Source organism: Lates calcarifer, linkage group LG2 (assembly GCF_001640805.2).
Source record: "Lates calcarifer isolate ASB-BC8 linkage group LG2, TLL_Latcal_v3, whole genome shotgun sequence".
In the NCBI taxonomy this organism is placed as follows: Eukaryota; Metazoa; Chordata; class Actinopteri; family Centropomidae; genus Lates; species Lates calcarifer.
In genome coordinates, this window is record NC_066834.1 from 12518264 (window position 1) to 12536612 (window position 18349).

The 18349-nt window shown below is 40.3% G+C and overlaps 1 protein-coding gene across 4 annotated transcripts in view; it reads right to left on the reverse strand.

Moving 5' to 3' along the window:
* Positions 1-7849: 7849 nt before the first annotated feature.
* Positions 7850-18349, reverse strand: part of crtc3 (CREB regulated transcription coactivator 3) — a 36303-nt gene continuing 25803 nt past the window's right edge. For 2 of the 4 annotated variants that reach the window (XM_051075499.1, XM_051075493.1), the window contains 9 exons: positions 18252-18290; positions 18072-18157; positions 16997-17046; positions 15749-15969; positions 13843-14078; positions 13187-13405; positions 12539-12622; positions 11936-12149; positions 7850-10909 (listed from right to left, as the gene is read on the reverse strand). In XM_051075499.1, the coding sequence (XP_050931456.1) occupies positions 10704-10909; positions 11936-12149; positions 12539-12622; positions 13187-13405; positions 13843-14078; positions 15749-15969; positions 16997-17046; positions 18072-18157; positions 18252-18290 (1355 nt within the window). In that variant the 3' untranslated portion in view covers positions 7850-10703. Of the gene's footprint in view, positions 10910-11935; positions 12150-12538; positions 12623-13186; positions 13406-13842; positions 14079-15748; positions 15970-16996; positions 17047-18071; positions 18158-18251; positions 18303-18349 lie in introns of all 4 variants that reach the window. The other 2 variants (XM_051075494.1, XM_051075492.1) reach the window with 1 other exon arrangement.

Below are 18349 nucleotides of genomic sequence, written 5' to 3' on the forward strand. Positions count from 1 at the left end.
CTAACTGACAAATGAATCCTGGGACTTGACCAATGAGATTTTATTCTACAAATATGATTCAATTGAAGAAAAAAAAGATGGAAGAGGTGAAAGAAGGTAAAGATATGAAGTAGTCTCTGATTGTCTACATATGCAACAAAATGGCACCATCCCAACATGCATCATGGGTGGTATTTGAAGTAAAGTAGAGGTATACGTATGTGTCTGCTGGATAACATGACAGGCCTTTTATTTTGAGAGCCTGAGAGTCTTACAGGGGGGAGACCCTGCAGGCGCTTCCTGCTTTCATCTAAAGCTGTCGTCCGTCACCTGGGCAACACATTGCCGTGTACATGGATGTGATGTTATGACATGTTTTGGATGTGGTGCTGGCTTAATGGCTGTAGCAGGATTATGCAGTGAGCAGGCACTCTCAGAGGCTGAGAAGATTTGATGTATGGGGTTCATAAAGTTCATAAAACAAAGGAAGTGGAACAAAGAGAGCAGCAACTGTGATTTACTGCTGGTAGGAAGGTGTGAGGGAATTACACAGTCTGTAACGCTACAGGTCAACAGCCCTTAAAAACTATGCTGCTTCACAGGACCATGAGTGTACAGGGTTTGTGAAGCTTGTTTGTCAGAGCTTGAGTCAGTCATGAAGCTATGTGTTGTCCAATCATAATAAGACCTATTCATTACATGCAACCACCATGGTAATTTTACCAACCGCTTTCTCATAGAAGAAAATAACACACTTAAATCCTCTAGTAAATACCATCCAGCACATTTACTGGACTGTTTGAATACTGTAAAAACAGCCTGAACATCTGCAGCATGAGTTTATGCACAGAAGACAAACAGACACATGCTGCTCTCAACATCAGTGAGGGCAGAGTTTGGGGATGTGATGAATGTTTAGGAGCTTGTTTCGAGAGCAGACTTGGCATTGTGAAAACCTGATGTCAAAGCTGTGTGCTGGCTTGAAAACATCAAAACAGTGGATCATGTTAGCAGTTCATCCAGTCCACATAACAATAGTCCGCAAAAGTCTGCAAGCTGAGAGGGGTTGTTGGACTGACTACTTGAAATAGGAAGTAAAGAAAACACAAATATAGTGTCTATAATTCCCCATGGTTAGAGATATGCACACCATGGATGTATCAGTGTTGACATAATATCATCTGTAAGGATATTAAAGTGTGAAACCAAATAAAACCTTACTGAGGACATTTACTAGGAGGTCATTCACTATGAGGACAATATGAAAATAGACAGTGAGGACATTCACCGTGAGCAATAGTTTTAAGTCAAGTGTGTTTCATACTGGGTTTCAGATTAGTAAGAAAATATCATCTTGACATGTACAAGGTAAATCGTTGTCCTGCCGGTCACAGTAGCATCATGCTGCACCATGTTTGACCACACATAGTAAACAAAACTCCAGTAGTTAATATAAGGTTTAAACATTCATTTTCAGAATCAGTCATCAGTGTCATTTTGATTTTGCTCAGAGTTTGTGAAACTGAACCCTCAACCTGGATGCATCTTTGGCATGAGTGATATTTAGGGATATTTACACACTGAAGTAATAAACATTGTTGCTCTTCCCTGTAAATTCGCACTGTCCTGTGAGCAGCCAGTGTTGGTATAAACAAGTTGTCTGAATGGGAAACATCTGCTGCCTCTGTCCAGGCTGACGTTATCTCAGTATCTCTCCTTCGCACATGAAGTCCAGTAAACGTCACGCTCCAGTGCAGGCTGCTCGCTCGATGTTACTGCAAGTACAATAAATCACACACACACACACACACACACACACATATAAACACAATTCATTAAGGGCTGAGGTTACACAAATACAGTTAACAACTTGTGTTTACGTCAGTGGCACGGTAGTCTAAGAAATATTTCAGTACAAACACCTATAGGCTGCTAAACACAGCTGCAGGACAGGTGAGCTCCAGAGCGTGGCCACTGTGTGTGTGTGTATATGTGACTAGGCTTATTTTAATATACTTGTGGGGTCAGAAAACTGGGGATTAAGACTTGGTTTTAGGGTTGGTGGTAGAACTGTTATAGTTAGGGTAAGATTCTAAGGAATGCATTATGTCAATGACGGGTCCCCACAAGGATAGGTGCACAAGGATGTGTTTGTGTGTGTCCATGTTTGTTCATGTAAAATAACTTCACATCCACCAAATGAAAATCGCAAACACAGAGTAAACAAAGTCGTCCCCGACTCGCTTATTGCAGACAGATGTTTCCACTGAACAGAAATGCAGTTAGGACTTGTTGGCTGAGAATAACACATAGCATGTAAGCAAAGGCCAAAACCAGCACTGACCACATCCAAGCCTCCATTCACAAAACAGGCCACAGATAAGATGCTGCTGCGCCTCCTCCTCCTCCTGTTCTGGGAACGAGGTTTATCCGAGCCTGTTCAGCCCTGATCCAGCTCCTGTTGTGTGGCATTTCAGTCACTCAAACAACACACAACGCCAGAGGTGTGACCGCGCAGCCCTGACTCTCTGCCTGCTAAATATATAGAACATTTACATGGAAAGGTAACTGAGGAGCTTTTTAGTGGAAATCCTACGAGACTCATCTCTTCAGTAATTCTTTGAGGAGGGAAAAGTCAGTGTGTCAGTCCAGTACTGTGGTTCAGTTGCTGGATGGATTATGACATCTGGTGTGGAAGTTCATGTTCCTCAGAGAATAATGAAGCCTTACTAACAATAAAAAACATTTATTACTTAGTGAACGATATTTCAGTTGGTAGCGAGATGATGATTTCCCTTCACTCAGCCACTGTACTTCAAGCTTTTCATAGTGGCACCCAAGAATGAAATCTGCTACTGGTAACAGTGGCGCTACGTAGCCAAGATGGCGACTGTCGAAGTTGAGAAGTGTCCATTGTCCCACTATCAACTTCTTCTTCGTTTTGAGTCACCATCCTGGTACTTATAGTCCACTGCTTGTTTAGATACTGTCAGTGTGAACACATGTATGCCCTCAAAATAGTAAGTGTGAGTAAGGAAGTCTACAAATTTTTTTTAAACAGTGGGTCATCATCATTTGACAGGTGACAGAATGAGTCATCCATTAGGGTTGCTGGTTTGATCCTAGGATTCTCCTGTCCACACACTGAAGTGTCCTTGAATGAGACACTGAACCACTCACTGTTCAGGGCTCACTGTTGCCCCCTATAGCTGTAAATCACATACAGTAACTGCAGTTTGATCCTGTACAATAGCTGCAGAGTATTTCTCTCCAGAAAGAGGTAGCAAAGCATTTTACTCCACCCCAAACACCTATGTGTAAATTTCCCAGGCACTTCCCTATAATGGATGTAAATGGACGATCTGTGAAAACAGCATTGATAAAAAGAAGAGAGAAGAAAGAAAATCCTAAAATCACTTATTTAACTAATCAAAGATTTGATTCCAGTCTGATCTTTGCCAACAGGTTTTCAAAAAAACATGGCAAAATATAAAAAGTATGCAGCCGATGCCAGAACAGAGAGTATTAAATGACCTCACTGTATGTTTTGTGTGGAGCAGCTCTGCTGTGAGTCTTTTTTTCTGCACTGAACAAGCATTTAGTCCACCAGAGAGTGTGGGCCGCTCCCTGACTTTCATACCATGCCAGCACTTTTTGAAATCTACCCAGCCTTTAAATGAAAAAGGGTCGAAGTGTTCAAAACACATCTCTGCTTCCCCTTTTATCAATATTACAACCACCTGAAGAAATCCAATCTGCAGACATTTTCAGTTGCAGCTTATAGTTTTTCTCTGTGGGGTCTGGGTGGAATTAGCTGCCAAACAGTACAGAGACTCACTGAGCCACATAAACATCAACAAAACATGTGGTAAAAACACAGAGTCTGGGAAGGGAAAGTCATGGATGCTTCTCATTGCAAACAGTAAAAGAACAAGGACATGTGAACAGTTAACTGCAAGCAAATGAAAAAACAAGAAAGAATAAAAAAAATGTATAAGTGAAACAAACAGAGGGAGGGAGTAAAGACAGACAGAGACAGAGCAATAGGCTACATTTCAGTTCAAGGAAAGCATGCAGTTAGTAATTTAGATAAAGTTAGAATGTAAACTTTCATTCTGTTGATTTTGCAGCAGATAGTGGTTACTGGTATTAATAAAAAAGAGAAGACAATGAAAGAAAAAACTGACCTTTATATTGATGAACATCAACTTTGCGTTTGGTCAGTATCAGATGAACAGGGTAATCTCTTTCCCAGCTGAACTTGACGACAGTTCAAACAGTTATAATCCCGAACAGAACTTTTCAAAGGCACCACTACCACACTCCAGGTCTGAGGTCTTTATCCAATAAGTCTTTTTACCTGTTGTCACAACAAGGTGTGTGTTTCCACAATAAAATGTCCTTTACTGAATCACTAGGGATTTTAAGAAGCTCCGCTTTCTCTAGCTTTTGCTTCATTTCATCTATTACTGATGGGTAGCTTTATCTCTCTTTTTGCTTCCCAAAGGGCATTGCATATCTTTTTTGAACACATGGTAAATTATACGAAATATGAGTACATTTTTTCAATTAATAATAGTTTCAGTACAACGGGGAAAGAAAAAAAAATCATTTCAATAAATATACAAGTAGCTACAGCCAGAAAACAGATGAGGGACACTGTCAGACTAGAGAGGCAGAGACTGAGAGCTGATGTGCAGTAGGAGAAGAAAAAGGAAGAAAAATTGGTTTATGAAGTCTTCAAGAGATAAACTCCACCCTCAGGACTCTGCAGAGGTCAAGGTCAATGTAAAGCTGTCCCCCTGATTCATGGCACCGTGTGCAGAAGGTGGAGAAAACACTGTTTTGTTGCCAGGAGCAAAAAAAGAGACAACATCATTTTTTATACCGAAAGGTGGAAGAATGACTAGAATCTAACTGAAATGCTGTGTGCCAGCCTCACAGGCTGCTATACAGCAAAATCAAAGACAAATCTATATGATCACACACCATGTTTACTTTAATGATTAAATATACAGGCTCATGTATTTTTGTATTTTCATATATACATTAAGTTACAAATGCTTTATAAGTAGCGTTTCACTTTAAAGCTGCATAAATTGACTTTTTGGCCACCGGGGGGCAGCAGAACAAGCTGAAAACCTAAAATAAATGCTTTCAAATATTTGCTTTATGACGTTAATATGGAAAATGTATTAAAAAAGAATTACATATTTAAAGGTGCTATATGTAAGTATTTGCTATCACCAACATTAGCATTAACAGCTGTTTACTTACCAGTCTAGAGGAAACATAACAAGTTCAGCATCAAACTTCATTCCTTTACTCAGTGAGAGCTGTCTCCATCAGTGGAAAGAAACACCAATGTTAACTTTTGTTTTGCTTTCTTTCCTCAACATGACTGACAAGAGGTAAGGGCTAGCTGGTTAGCATGCTAACTTCAGTATATAATTCTACAACAATTTATGGGTTTGCCTAGTACTAAGAGATCTCTCTCACATACGGATTATGAGTTGATCCATTGATAATTTAATAACATTGACTTGTGGAGAATTAAATGGAAAAAAAAAGAATTTTTGTAGCATTAGATCTTATTATAATTGAAAATACAGGCCTGTTTTACAGCTGTATTTACAACAGTGACTGATGTAAACAAGCCGTTCACAACATAAATAATTTTAGGAGTTCCTCCATGACTGACAAAACAAATCCCATTCACTGATGAACAGTTTGAGATGCAGCTGAAAGCTCTGGACAAAGCAAGTAAGTGGAGTTAAGTTGGATGTTGTTTTCACCTGTGTTTTAAAACCTGAGGCAGAATTAGTTTTTTTCACTGACTTAAATAAAAGTTAAATACAATAAAAGCAGTTTTCTGCTACAGAGCCTGCCAGCAGCTTAACAGACTTCATTAATTACTTTCAGTCAGTGGCTCAGTTCAGCACTCCTCCAGGTTCCCACCAGCTGGACGGTACACACAGACACGAACACACACACAAACATACTTAACATCATCCTGGGAGGAATTTCAGGCTGGCATCCTGACCTGCCCAGACTCACTTTGTGGACCGACTCCAGCTCTGACTGATGACTGTGATTATCTGTTCAGCCCCCTCACTCTGTGTGTGTGTGTGTTCTTGTTTTGGGAACTTATTCCCAGATTGCATTCTACATATGAGATCTGGCTGATCTCCAGGAGCCCACACTGTCCATCTGCCAGACTATACTGTCCTCACACACTCGTATGTATATACCATTTGAGTGTGTGTGAATGTGAAAGACCGCAATTCCAGCCTGCTGGGCACCAAATGTCAGATTTATAAATTCAATGCCTAACAAATAGTTGAGGCAAACGAAACATAATTAAAGGATAATTCCGGTATTTCTGTGCAACTGGTTCAGTACCGAGCAAGATCAGTGTACCTGGCTACTGCAAACTACTGCTGCAATGTAATCCACTTGGACAATTGTCTACATCAAAGGATTCCTTTAAAAAAAAAAAAAAGTATGATCCTTTTTCTTTAACCAGAAACATTGCTGTATATCACTACCAGACTCTACTGACAAAAACAAAAATTTTGCCAAGCGGAACACAACAGCTGCTGGAATAGTGCTGCCCCCGACTGATTAGTTATTATTATTATTGTGTGACTTTCAGTGGTAGAGGAGGTATTCATATCCTTTTCAAAAGTAAAATTATCACACACCTCAGACAAACTAAGCTGATCAAAGCAGCAACAGATTAGCAACTGTGTTCTATGAGATAAAATAGCTGATTTTGTCAGTGGAGTCTGGTAGCGATACATTGCTTGTTTCTGATGTAACAAAACAGATCTTACTCTTTTGCAGACATACTTTGATGTGGAAAAGTGCAGCAATCATTCACACCCAGAAACGTGGGAAAAATACTGGAGTTATCATTTAAAGGTCTTTTCTTTGGGACCCCCTAAAACAATTCTCATGCGCCCATCTGTTCTTTGAAACAGTGTTAGTTTGCTGTAATTGTTCTTCCTGTCCATATCTTTCTTAACACAATCCCAATGTAAGTGATGACAAAACCTACTTTGTTCCACTTCCTCTTAAGTTCAGCTGAAGCTAACAGGTTTTGGCAGTCTTGAGTTAAACTTACCACGCGGCTATCTATCAAAGATATGGTATTTTGAAACTTTTTCTTATCATTTCAGTTTACAAAGAATCACTGTTTAGGGAAACACAAAGAAGGAATTTAGTAGTGAATTAATCTCACAGTTGATTGTGTTTGCAGGCCGGTAAGTAGGAAGAGACCACCATCAAATTGTTACCAGCTGACTCTGATTTAGACCTTGGCAAATAAACACAGAGCATTACTGCCATCAGTTCCACCTGAGAAGATTTAAGTGGTGGCCTTTTGAATGAGCTGGACACTGCTGGATAACAAGAACTGGTACACTTTACAAAGTATGTAAAAACAGGGTTAGGGTCAGTGAAAGCCAGAAGACAAAACTTGAAGGCCGTTTTCTTAAGAAAGCCAAGATATCTTTATGAAATACATCTTTCGATTCAACATCATCTCTGGCTCATGGCTCCCTCTTCCTAAACTGATGGTCTGTGAGTTTGTTTAAAGAATAAAGCAGATGGAAAGGTTTGCAGAGCTGAAGACAAAATAAATCAAGCAATGAAAAAGCTGCAAGTGTTCTGAAATAATCTGTCAGCAAACGTGGCTGTAAAAAAACTCTAAACAAAGTATTTTTCAAATATTTTTTCCAAACTCAACACAGGGATGTTGTGTTTGCAAGACATGTAAATCTGAACTACACCACACTGCTGCCATCTACTGACAGAAACAATTAACTTATCCTCTGACAGTGTAGGACAATGTACTCTTAAGGCTTCATACACAGTACAGAGTTTTATTGTTTATATTAAATCAGAAAGATAAGCACTATTACATACGTTACAAACTAAGAAAATTTTATGTCTTGAGGGGAAACAAATGACATTACAAAACAACAAAAAAAAAGTAGTAACACTAGTGGACAAGAACATTCTTTAAATAACAGAACTGTACAATTTAATATGCAACTAAAAAAAGTAAGACACCAAAAAAACAACAAAAAAAAAAAAACAAAAAAAAACAAACAAACAAAAAAAACAGTGAGACTAAGTGACAGAAAACAACCACAGGCAGTTAGTACCAAACAGAGCTAAAGCTAAAGGGAAGTGATTACAAGCTGATACAGGTTACTGCTGGAATATGAAAAGTTAAAATACAACAAAGTAAGGCAGCAGAAGATAGGCGTTTAGACAGCAGGAAACAGGCTGGGAGAGAGGAAAGAAAAAAAAAAAACATAATAAATGCTGGAAAAATTTAACTGCAAAGTGGCTCCATCACTCATCCACTGTCTTACAGAGTTAACAACAAAGCAGATAAAAATGTATAATAGCTTAAACTGAATATAAATTCTTAGAAAACAACCTCATGATAACCCCAACACCCCTCTTCATTTTGTATTTGACAAATAATCACACTGAATCTCTCCCACACACTCAGAAAGAACCCACAGTCCACACAGTGCAGGTCTGACACCTTCTGACTGAGAAGTAAAAAAAAAGAAAAGAAGAAAACACACAAACAGTGCCGTGCAGCATCTTGTCTTTGGTGCAAAATGTTACACGAGTTCCTTTAAAATCATTCACTACAATCTCTCTTGTTCTCTGACTGTAGATCAATTAAACACAGATGCAGACTCTCTTCTAATTGACACACACTGTGGACACTGGACACATGTAATATTGTGACTTCTAGTAAATTTGATCCCACACACTGTGCACATGACAAAATGAACCTGTTAGCCACGTTACACTGCATAATGTTCAAGTTGCACCTGTTCAACAGGTTTCACTTATTGATTGAAAAAACTTGCATAGCATAAAAGTGCGAAGTCAGAAGGTTGCTCCAAATCTTTTTTTATATTAAAAATAGCTCTTTGACTTTATTAAAAGAGACACTAGGGGGCACTCAATGCCCTAAATGCCTCAGTTATTACATAATCAACTGTAAATGTGAGCTCTTTACAAAAACATATCACTGCAGGACCACATGGCCAAAGCCCAAGTAAAATGTCATCAATTTTCACACATCACCTCAAAATTAAACACCTGTCACTGGTGCTTTGAAATGTGTGTATGTGCAATGACTAAACATATTTAGTCACATAAAGACACATTTTTCTTATTAATGGCTTCATTCATCTTCTTTGGGTTTTCAGATAAAAAAAACAAAAAAAACAAAACACTCTTACCTATTGTAAAAATATTAGTCTACACAATGTGAACCAATAAGTGCAAAAGAGGTTAAGTGCAATGTTACATGATGTCCGATGTCCACATGATTATAGTCTGCTCTCTGAATGAGTAGTCACTGTGACTGATCAGCCACAGAGTAGGGGCTGGGGTTCGGGGTGGGGGTTACTGTACTGCCTTAACACAAGGACAGAAAGCCGGATGCAAACACATATTTGGGACATAATCGATCCACAGTAGCACAGTAGCGCATGCCCTTATTCACAACAAGATTTAAAGTACAGTACAAGCGCCATTACAAGTTGGTACAAAATGTAAAATAAAACATATGTGATGAATATACATAGAAGTATTTTTCAAAAACATGTCAAAAATGTGAAGTTCCTTTCTTAAAAGTGGATTTTGACACTGTCCCTGTGCTGTCAAAGTTCTGCCAGAGGAAATCACAGCTGACTCATCTGTGACAGAGGCGGGGGGGAGGGCATCCATCCAGATCGCACGGAAAAATATAGCATTTATGTAATACATCTTAGAAGTGTATTTCTTAATTAGAAATTCAAAAAAATCTATACTCTTTAGTAATATTTACTTATTAAAATCTCATCTTTGTAAACAGTTTGCCCTTTTTGTCTCTAGTTTGAAAACACATTCTAATCAGACTGAAATTGAGGCTTGTTTATGTGTACATATATATTTATAAATCTGTGGCAAAAATAATCTAATAGCATAGAAATACATTTAAATTCCTTTAGTCTTCATTTCTACCATGATTGTTTGAGAGCCTGAAGCAGCTGCCGCACAACTGGATTTTACTTCACCTGAAGAAAACTGGCTGCCAGATGTTTCATCTCTGAGCTCTCATTCACTCATATACTGGAGCTGTAAGAAAAGTGAATCGTGTGTAGGCATTTCTGCTGCTCTTCAGCACTGCAATGGGGTTGCTATGGTGTGTAACCATGGCGACGAGGTTGCCATGGCTTCAGGGGGGCTGTGAGCTGATGATGAGAGAAAACGAAGCGGGGAGGACTTTTTGGCTCCTCGCTGCATCACCTCATGTGTTTGTCCAGGTCTTTTTGGTTCGAGGGGGGAGACGCAGAGTCTCAGATGTGGACCTGCTTCTGATCCCAAAGCTGATCTTAAACTCTAAACCGCATCACTCCCCCTCCTAAATAGAAATACGAGCTCGAGTGTGTATGAGGGTAACTTTGCGTGAAGCAGGTGTAAACAGTGTTTGTTCACAAGTCTCCTCTTTTAAAAGTGTCCATGACTGTGTATGTGGTGTTAATGTCTTTCACATTTAATGAATCTTAGTGGCAGTGGATGCATGCACAGTGGCCCTACAAAGATTGTAAGCATGCATATTCAGATTTGTACACTCTATACACTGCAAATCCATATGTGTGTGTGTGTGTGTTTTCTTTTTAAACCTGTGACACTCTTTACATTCAGAGTCTGTCACTGCGAAAGGTATCCTCCACAGACGGGTCCGGCAGCACCATGTCAGGATCACTGAGCATACTCAGACCATCCAGGCTGAGGGGCTCGATGCGCAGCTCATCCTCCAACGGGAAGCCTCCCTCTGAGTCAAAACATTCAGGCACTGTGGAGAGTGCACTGCTTATATCCTTTGACAGACTGGGGTGGGAGTCATCTGAGAGAGAGAGAAACAGATGAATGTTTCTTCCAGTCTAGAACACACTTCCTCTTGCTGCAGTCAACACTCTCACTGCCCTCATCATTTGGCACTCTCCTCCCTGTATGACGGTGGTGTTCAAACTTTAGCCCTAATTAGACCTGAGTATCAGCACTTGTAGCCAGAAGAGAGCTGGAGCCTGAGGCAGCACAGACACAACTCAACATCTTTATGAAGCTGTGTTCATTTTCCTGAGAAATATGAACCCACTGAAAAAAACAAAACAAGGTGCTCTGCAGACACTGCTTTGATTTGAGCCTCAGGAAAGAATCACTAACATGACAGCACACTCTTGCTCATATCTGCATTCAGTGAAACAGCACAGTGTGAACACGGAGTATTCAAAGAATAATTTGAATCTGCCTGGAGACAATGAATGATTTTACTGCAAAGAACTGCAAAACGCTTGGAGTGATTCCTCTGTAGAATCACACTGCGAATCTCTGTTTGAGGCCAGGCCGTTGGTGGTCAAAAGACACTGTACTACATCCAATCGTTATCGTTGTTTTCTACAGTCGCTTATTATAATTATAAACTAAACAGTGAAACATATCTTTACTATAAAGCTTCTTTTATTACCTGAATCAAATCAATGCATGTAATGTGAACAGAGTAACTAATTAACTCTGAAGCTCTACTGAACTTTTTTTGCCTCTTTCAGCGCTGTTTTGGTTAAAACTCTCATCAACTCTGATCAGCAGCTGTTTTCATGAACAATAACGGAAACATCCAGTATACTTACCTTTTTCTGCTCAGCACTAAATGGCAAAAAAGGCAATAATATGTCAGTCCTGTATGTCTGGAAGCTTGTTTCGGGATTATTCTGCCCCTAGCGGCTAAAATTCTATTAATGCAGCTTTAAACCACCAACTAATTTTTCCCATGAATTCCTCATGACCAGGATGCACCATAGAAACTCACCAGTCCCCTCACAGATCACCTGTTATCCTATATGAGAACAGCCAACTGGCCTGCCGGACTCACCGGTGAGTATGATGTTAGGGAGTCCTCCGCTGCAGTTGGAGTACAGCATGCTGGCCCTCATGTGCATCGGGTCCTGCAGGCTGCCATGGCTGCCACCCAGTCCTGAGAGAGCAGCCTGGGAGTAGTAGAGCGAGGAGCCAGAGGAGGAAGGGTCGAAGCAAGAACCCCCCGCTGTGGAGCTCATTGCGTTTTCCAACAGACTGAACTGGTCCAACTAGATGGCAGATGGTGGAGAGAAAATGGCAAATCGAGAGGAAACACAAAGGATCAGTGAGCTGAACTGTTGTCGTATTTACCCTTGGAGCAGATTTTATGTGATGTGGTTTACAGTGTTTTCTCATGACGTTGGCAGTATTTGAAAAACCGTGACATTAACAATGATATTAAAATCCATTGATAAGATTTGGATGTATCCTGCTGACATACTAACCTTTCAGGGCACCTTCTCAGGGGATTCTTCTTTGAGTGATTGATTGCAGCTGTGATTTTCCAAATTACCAATACATCACATTTTCACATCTATATTGTCTGTATTTGTTGGCCTCCACAACTGTGCTAGAGAAAACATGCATATACTGTGTCTGTGTGTGTGCTGACTGGTACCTGATAGGGGAGGGTCTTGCTCTGACGATTGGAGTACTGGGGCTCCATGAAGGGGTCACTGAAGAGTGTTGCCATATTGTTGTGCTGTCAGGGAAGAACAAGGAATCACAAAACGTCCAAACGTCATCAACTTTGGGAAGAGAGAAAATGGTCTGCAAGTTTCTGTGAGACTAACTATGATGTGTGATAAATAACTTTTTAATAATGGTTCATTGAGGTGGAGTACAGCAGGCTTTATGAGTAGTTAGTACTGTGACTACCTGGAGCTATAATCAAATAACATTATAACCATAAAGGGTCTCTTCATCTAGACTAAGTGCAATCATTTATCAATGTTTCCAGCTTCTCCAAAGTGAGGATTTACTGTTGAATATTACTCAATATGTTTAGATATTTACATTTATAGCTATAGACAACATTTGCAGAATATTTTAATCTGTTGTTTTTTTAATCTGTCTACAATTTTATCTGCATAAAAACAAACTACAGGGTAAATGTGATTGCTCAAATCAGTGTGGGTTAATAGAATTACAATGTTGAATCTAATCTCCCACACTAGTTTCTGCCCTGTAGGGGGACAAAAACAACAAATTAGAAGCATGGCATGCACACACACTCCCTGACAAAGGCTGTCTTTATGGCACTCACTTGGCTCGTGTTGAAGTCCAGTGGGATGCTCTGAAGAGGGGAAACAGGCTGTTGCTGCTGCTGCTGTTGTTGTTGTGACTGCTGCTGCTGCTGCTGCTGATGCTGCTGGTGCTGCTGTTGCCGTTGTCGGCCCTGGTCCACTGCATGCTGGGATTGCTGGTAGAGAGGGTAGGGTGGGGGTGGCTCCCTTGGCATGTTGCTGGTATCCAAAGCAACTCCCTACACAGGAGAGAGAGCCAGCAGGAGTCACTAAAGACTGACTACAAGTTTAATGACGTTTATTTATTGTGAATGTAGTGTCATTACTCAGCTACACTCTCCCCATCAAAAACAATCGCACCAGTGTTGTGCAGTGGCAGGAATTTTTACTTTTGGGTTGAATCTTAATTTGTATAATTTTAAATGTCCTCTTGTTACAGAAGTATTTTTGACAACAGAGGTCGTTTTTCTCCCATGTGAGCCAAACAGATCAACAAAAGCTCAACAAAACATGCCCCCAGATGTATTAACTTTGTTAATCTTCACAAACAGGATACACAAAACTACTTCTTATATTATATGTGTACAGATTTAAGTTTTTCTTGTGATTCCAGTGCACTACAAAATAATCAATCCCTGTTGTCCTCAGGGAGTTGTGAGACTTTTGGTGTGTGTACCTGTGTGATGGGGGACAGCGAAGGGGACATGGTGGGAGACAGCTGCTTGGCCAAACCCCTGCGCTGCTCAGCACCTGGAGACAGGGTGAGGGGGCTGATGGGAGCTGGTCGTCGCCGGGGGGAGTTGCTGGACATACGCAGGGACGAGTTGATGGACGGATTGCTGAGCGAAGACTGCAGCTGGCAGTTGTTGAGGGACGCCTGAATTGAGGGGTTGCTCAGAGAGGAGGAGAGTCCTGCAGGGACAATAAAGACAACAAGACATGGGCGTACTGATCAGAAAGATTCAAAAAGCATGAGAGCATAAATGTACATTAAAATGAAACTAATAAGGCTGTGAATCCAGAGCAGATATGAACCCTTAGAAACCAAAGAGAACATGTGGAAGTTATGATGTAGTATGTACTTGATTTTCCAGCATGCTCTCCAGTCTTAAACCTAAAACACTAGACTTTATTGTGTGATTGGGGGGAGAGAAAGATGGAGAGCAGAGTGAGAGGAAAATGAGAGGACAGAGGGAAACTGAGGGAAAAAGAAAAGAGCTGATTGTAGCGAGCCAAAACAGGGTCAAAGTTCCTCCGTCACTTTGGTGCTCGGCCAAGCTGAACTGTGTTCGACATGGGAGCCCAACCACACATCCTACTCACAAAATACAGAGAGGAAAGACTGAGAGGGAGCAGCGGTGGGTGAGATCAGATCAGGCAGCGAAGTTCAGAGTGAGGAAGGAGACAGAGAGATCATTCAATGAGCTACCCATAATGTATGGTCGGTTTGCGGGCAGAGGAAGAAACCTGGCACCTGCTCAAAACACTGGTTCCTGACTTTAAGCCACAGACTTTTTAGTCCTGACAGTGGGAAGGGAGACATTCTGAATGACTAAATCAATTCAGATACCCCAAATCCATCAAGAAGACAAATTCTTGTGACAATACCACAGCAGGGAAAAACATTCATCTAAAGCCATGTGTCTCACTAATGTCTAAAGTGCCACAACTCAATGGAGAAAAAGAGGAAAATTACTAATTACTAAATTTCTAACTCAAAACAGACACTGCAGTAAGATGATACTGTTTGCTCTCGAATTTTGGCCAGTTTTCTATTTTGGGGGGGGGGGGGGGGGGATCACCTTTAATTTGATAAGAACTTGAATATATTTTACAAAACAAAGATCAACAAAGCATGGGAATTAAATGTGATTTAAAGTATATTCCCTACTCTACTGTTTAGATGTTCATATCAGCTAATACCTAGATGTTATCTCACTGTCCTAATATGTCTTTATGGGTTAAACATATATTCTCCCAAAGAAATTTTAATACTTTCACATGAACAGAAGATGTCATTTGCATTTATGCCCACACAGTCTGCACCACTGCTGCTGAGGATGGATATTTATTTTTAATGTGTCAACAGCTGAAAGAACAAATCTAATTCCTCCAGTCAAATTCCCTCCATATCCAGGGGTTTGGAGATATGGAGTGTTATGCCAAACTTCCTCTGATCTTTCTACATTTAGCTCTGATTACAACCAGACTGTTATCGTTCTGGATCTGTAAACTGTGACACAGTTTCAAAATGATTTATGACTTTGTTTCAGGTTTATTTTAAACATAATTTCTCCTGCTGTTACGGTAACAGTCTCAATTGTAGCTGTAATCTAAACTTATCTTAACAAGAACAAAATGCAGCTACTGGATCAGAGGACAAACAGTAAGAACATCACACAATATTATTTTGTCTCCCGATTGAATTTTTACCTCCAATACTTATTAAAAGGAACAAAACAAATCAAATCAAAAACTGTGAGTCAACCGGGAAGGGGTGGCAAGTAGACATTACTTCATTTTAATGGTCACAAGCCAAAAAGAAAAGCAAACACACAAGTACAAAGCTTCACTGCACCCACCCTGTGAGTTGCCGATGCCTAAGTGCATCATGGCGGCTGGCAGGTTTCCGGTGCTGCTGCCGCCGCTGAGGTTTGGATACCCTCCATTGTCCTCAGGGTCCAGCGGGGTAGAGAGTGGGGAGGGGAAGTGCAGGTTGCTGAGGTCAGGCAGTGAACCGCCGGTGTTTAATGAGCCCTGGTAGTGAGACAGACCGGGGTTCTGCTCCGGAGATGGGAATATACTGAGGAGAAGGAAGACAGAAAACTTGTTTGATTCATCTGGAACAACACTGTGGCTCAGAGTCCGCTTGAATTCATTTAAATATTGTGCATAATTAAAGGTAGGGTCATTAAATGTGCTGCCATTGCCATTTTGAATTGACAAGATGTTTCTTTTGACTCCCATCCACTTGTTCTAGCCTCTTCTTTTTTTCCACCCACTCTCCATTTCCTCAATTATTTCTCCAATTTCCATTTCTGCTCATATGCTGCATTAACAGCATATGAGCAGCAACTGTGACTCATTGTTGTCTGTCCCCACACACACAAACTGGCACAACAAATGCTTGCCTCCACAAACATACAAACAGTGTTTATCTCTCAGTCAGAAAAAGAGAAAACAAAGAGACCAGAGAAACTTGGCACCGGTGATGCAGGTCTGTCTTCTTCTTTATCGCTCTGTTAAATTATTTATTTCCACAATAGACAAGAGGCCTTCTTTCTAAGAATCTTAAAAAGCTCTTCAGAAGACTGTAGTAGTCTCTTTATATTAACAATATGAATATATAACTGTAAATCATGCCTGATCTGTAGCAGCTACTGGCAACATGACTTAGCTAATAAAAACTGAGCTGTCTGTTTGTTTCTAATTCATGACATGACACCGGGGGTCATTTGTAGAGGGATAATATGTTAGCAAATAATGTTAACAAACTGCTGCTGAACAAAGCCAATGGAATTTGATTGTAAAAACAAGTGTGTTCCTCTTACTTTAAAAGGGTTAGAGGTGTAAAGAGGAAGACAGACATCCTGTTTGACAAGGTGGGGACAGGGAGCAAATCATTTCTAGGAATTCATTGCTTCTGTTGACCAACTATAACAATTACTACTTGTGGTGAACACCCACATCCTATTTTGAATGACAGAATCTGATATGGGGTGCAGTGGCATTCAAATAAGCTGTGTAACATTATGTCAATGATAAGAAAGTTTATTTACGAATAAGCAAAACATTCAACACTACCCCTGTGTTTCTCTCCTTAGACTTACTTGATTCCAGGCACTTCACAGGATTTAGGTCTTGATGCCAGAGACTGGACCTGAAACAGAAACATACAAAATTGCAATTATGCTAGAAGCTGATGCATATTCCACAAATAACATATCAACATTTATGTCAACCAGTCACAATTGGTTTGCAAGAGTTGAATAGGGGAGCAATCATAGCGATGGAGTTAGAGTAGGTAACAGCAACTAGGAGTATGATGAAGCCTATGGCAGAAAAACCTAGGGAAGTGTCTAAGAAAAGTTTCTGATGCAGCAGATAAAACAGAAACTTCTTTCATGTTCAGAAGAAGGGTTACAGTCTGCAGAAGAAAGCGATGGACAGCGAGGACAAATAGGTCATAAGCGTGCATCAGCAGTGTTTGTGTGATTACTCTCACTGCCAGAGGGGGGAGACAAAAGTTCCACACTGCAGGTTTAATGTAGATCAGTCTTATCATGGTTGACACCAGATCCGCATAATGAGGTTAGTATCTGCACTGATACTGGTCCTGCATATCAGATCAGTATATTTCTATCTGTAATGAGCCACACGCCACCTGAAATCCATTACACACACACACATGACATCCTGGCTCTGGTTCTGGTTGTAGTTGGGTGCTTCTTCTGGAAATCTAAGAACTAACATAGTGTCCAGATCCAAAGAGACATTGACTGTCAAGAATTAAAATGAGTGCTGGGCTTCACAATTTGTCATTTCATCTCGTGCATTGCGTAATAGTGGAGGACAACTGATCCTGTGTCTAGAACAACTTGTGAGGCCTGGACAGAAAAATCAGCATGATTTTTTAAAAATGTATGCCTTTTCATCTAGTTTGACATCATCTATGTTTTCCTCCACCATGATTTGGACGCCACATTTTTTGACATTCTTCCTAATCACTTTTTTTTTTAAACAATCATACAATAATGAAATAAATGTTGTAGGCCTGACCCTGTCAAGACAGCCATCATTTGTAAATGCAGTGAATGCCAACATACACAGATGTCAGTATGCCTCCATATGGAGTTGTCATGGTTAAAGCAATGATGAAGGATTAAAAATGAACAGCAGTCTCACCTTCTTGGCCTCCCACAGCTGCTTGGGAAGGGGCTTACTGACACCTATTAGACTCTCCTCATTTGGCAGGGTGGGGAAGGAGAAGACTGTAGAGAAGAAGATACACTTTAAATAAGTTCTACAGATAATCTTATGTAATGTTTTATGTCTTGACTATAGAAGAAAAAGAATGCAACTCACCATCTCCAGAGCCGTCCACCTCTGCCTCATTTACACTAGCTGCATGCCAGCCTCCACAAAAAAACAAAAAAAAAGAAGGGGTGGAGGGAAGATAGATG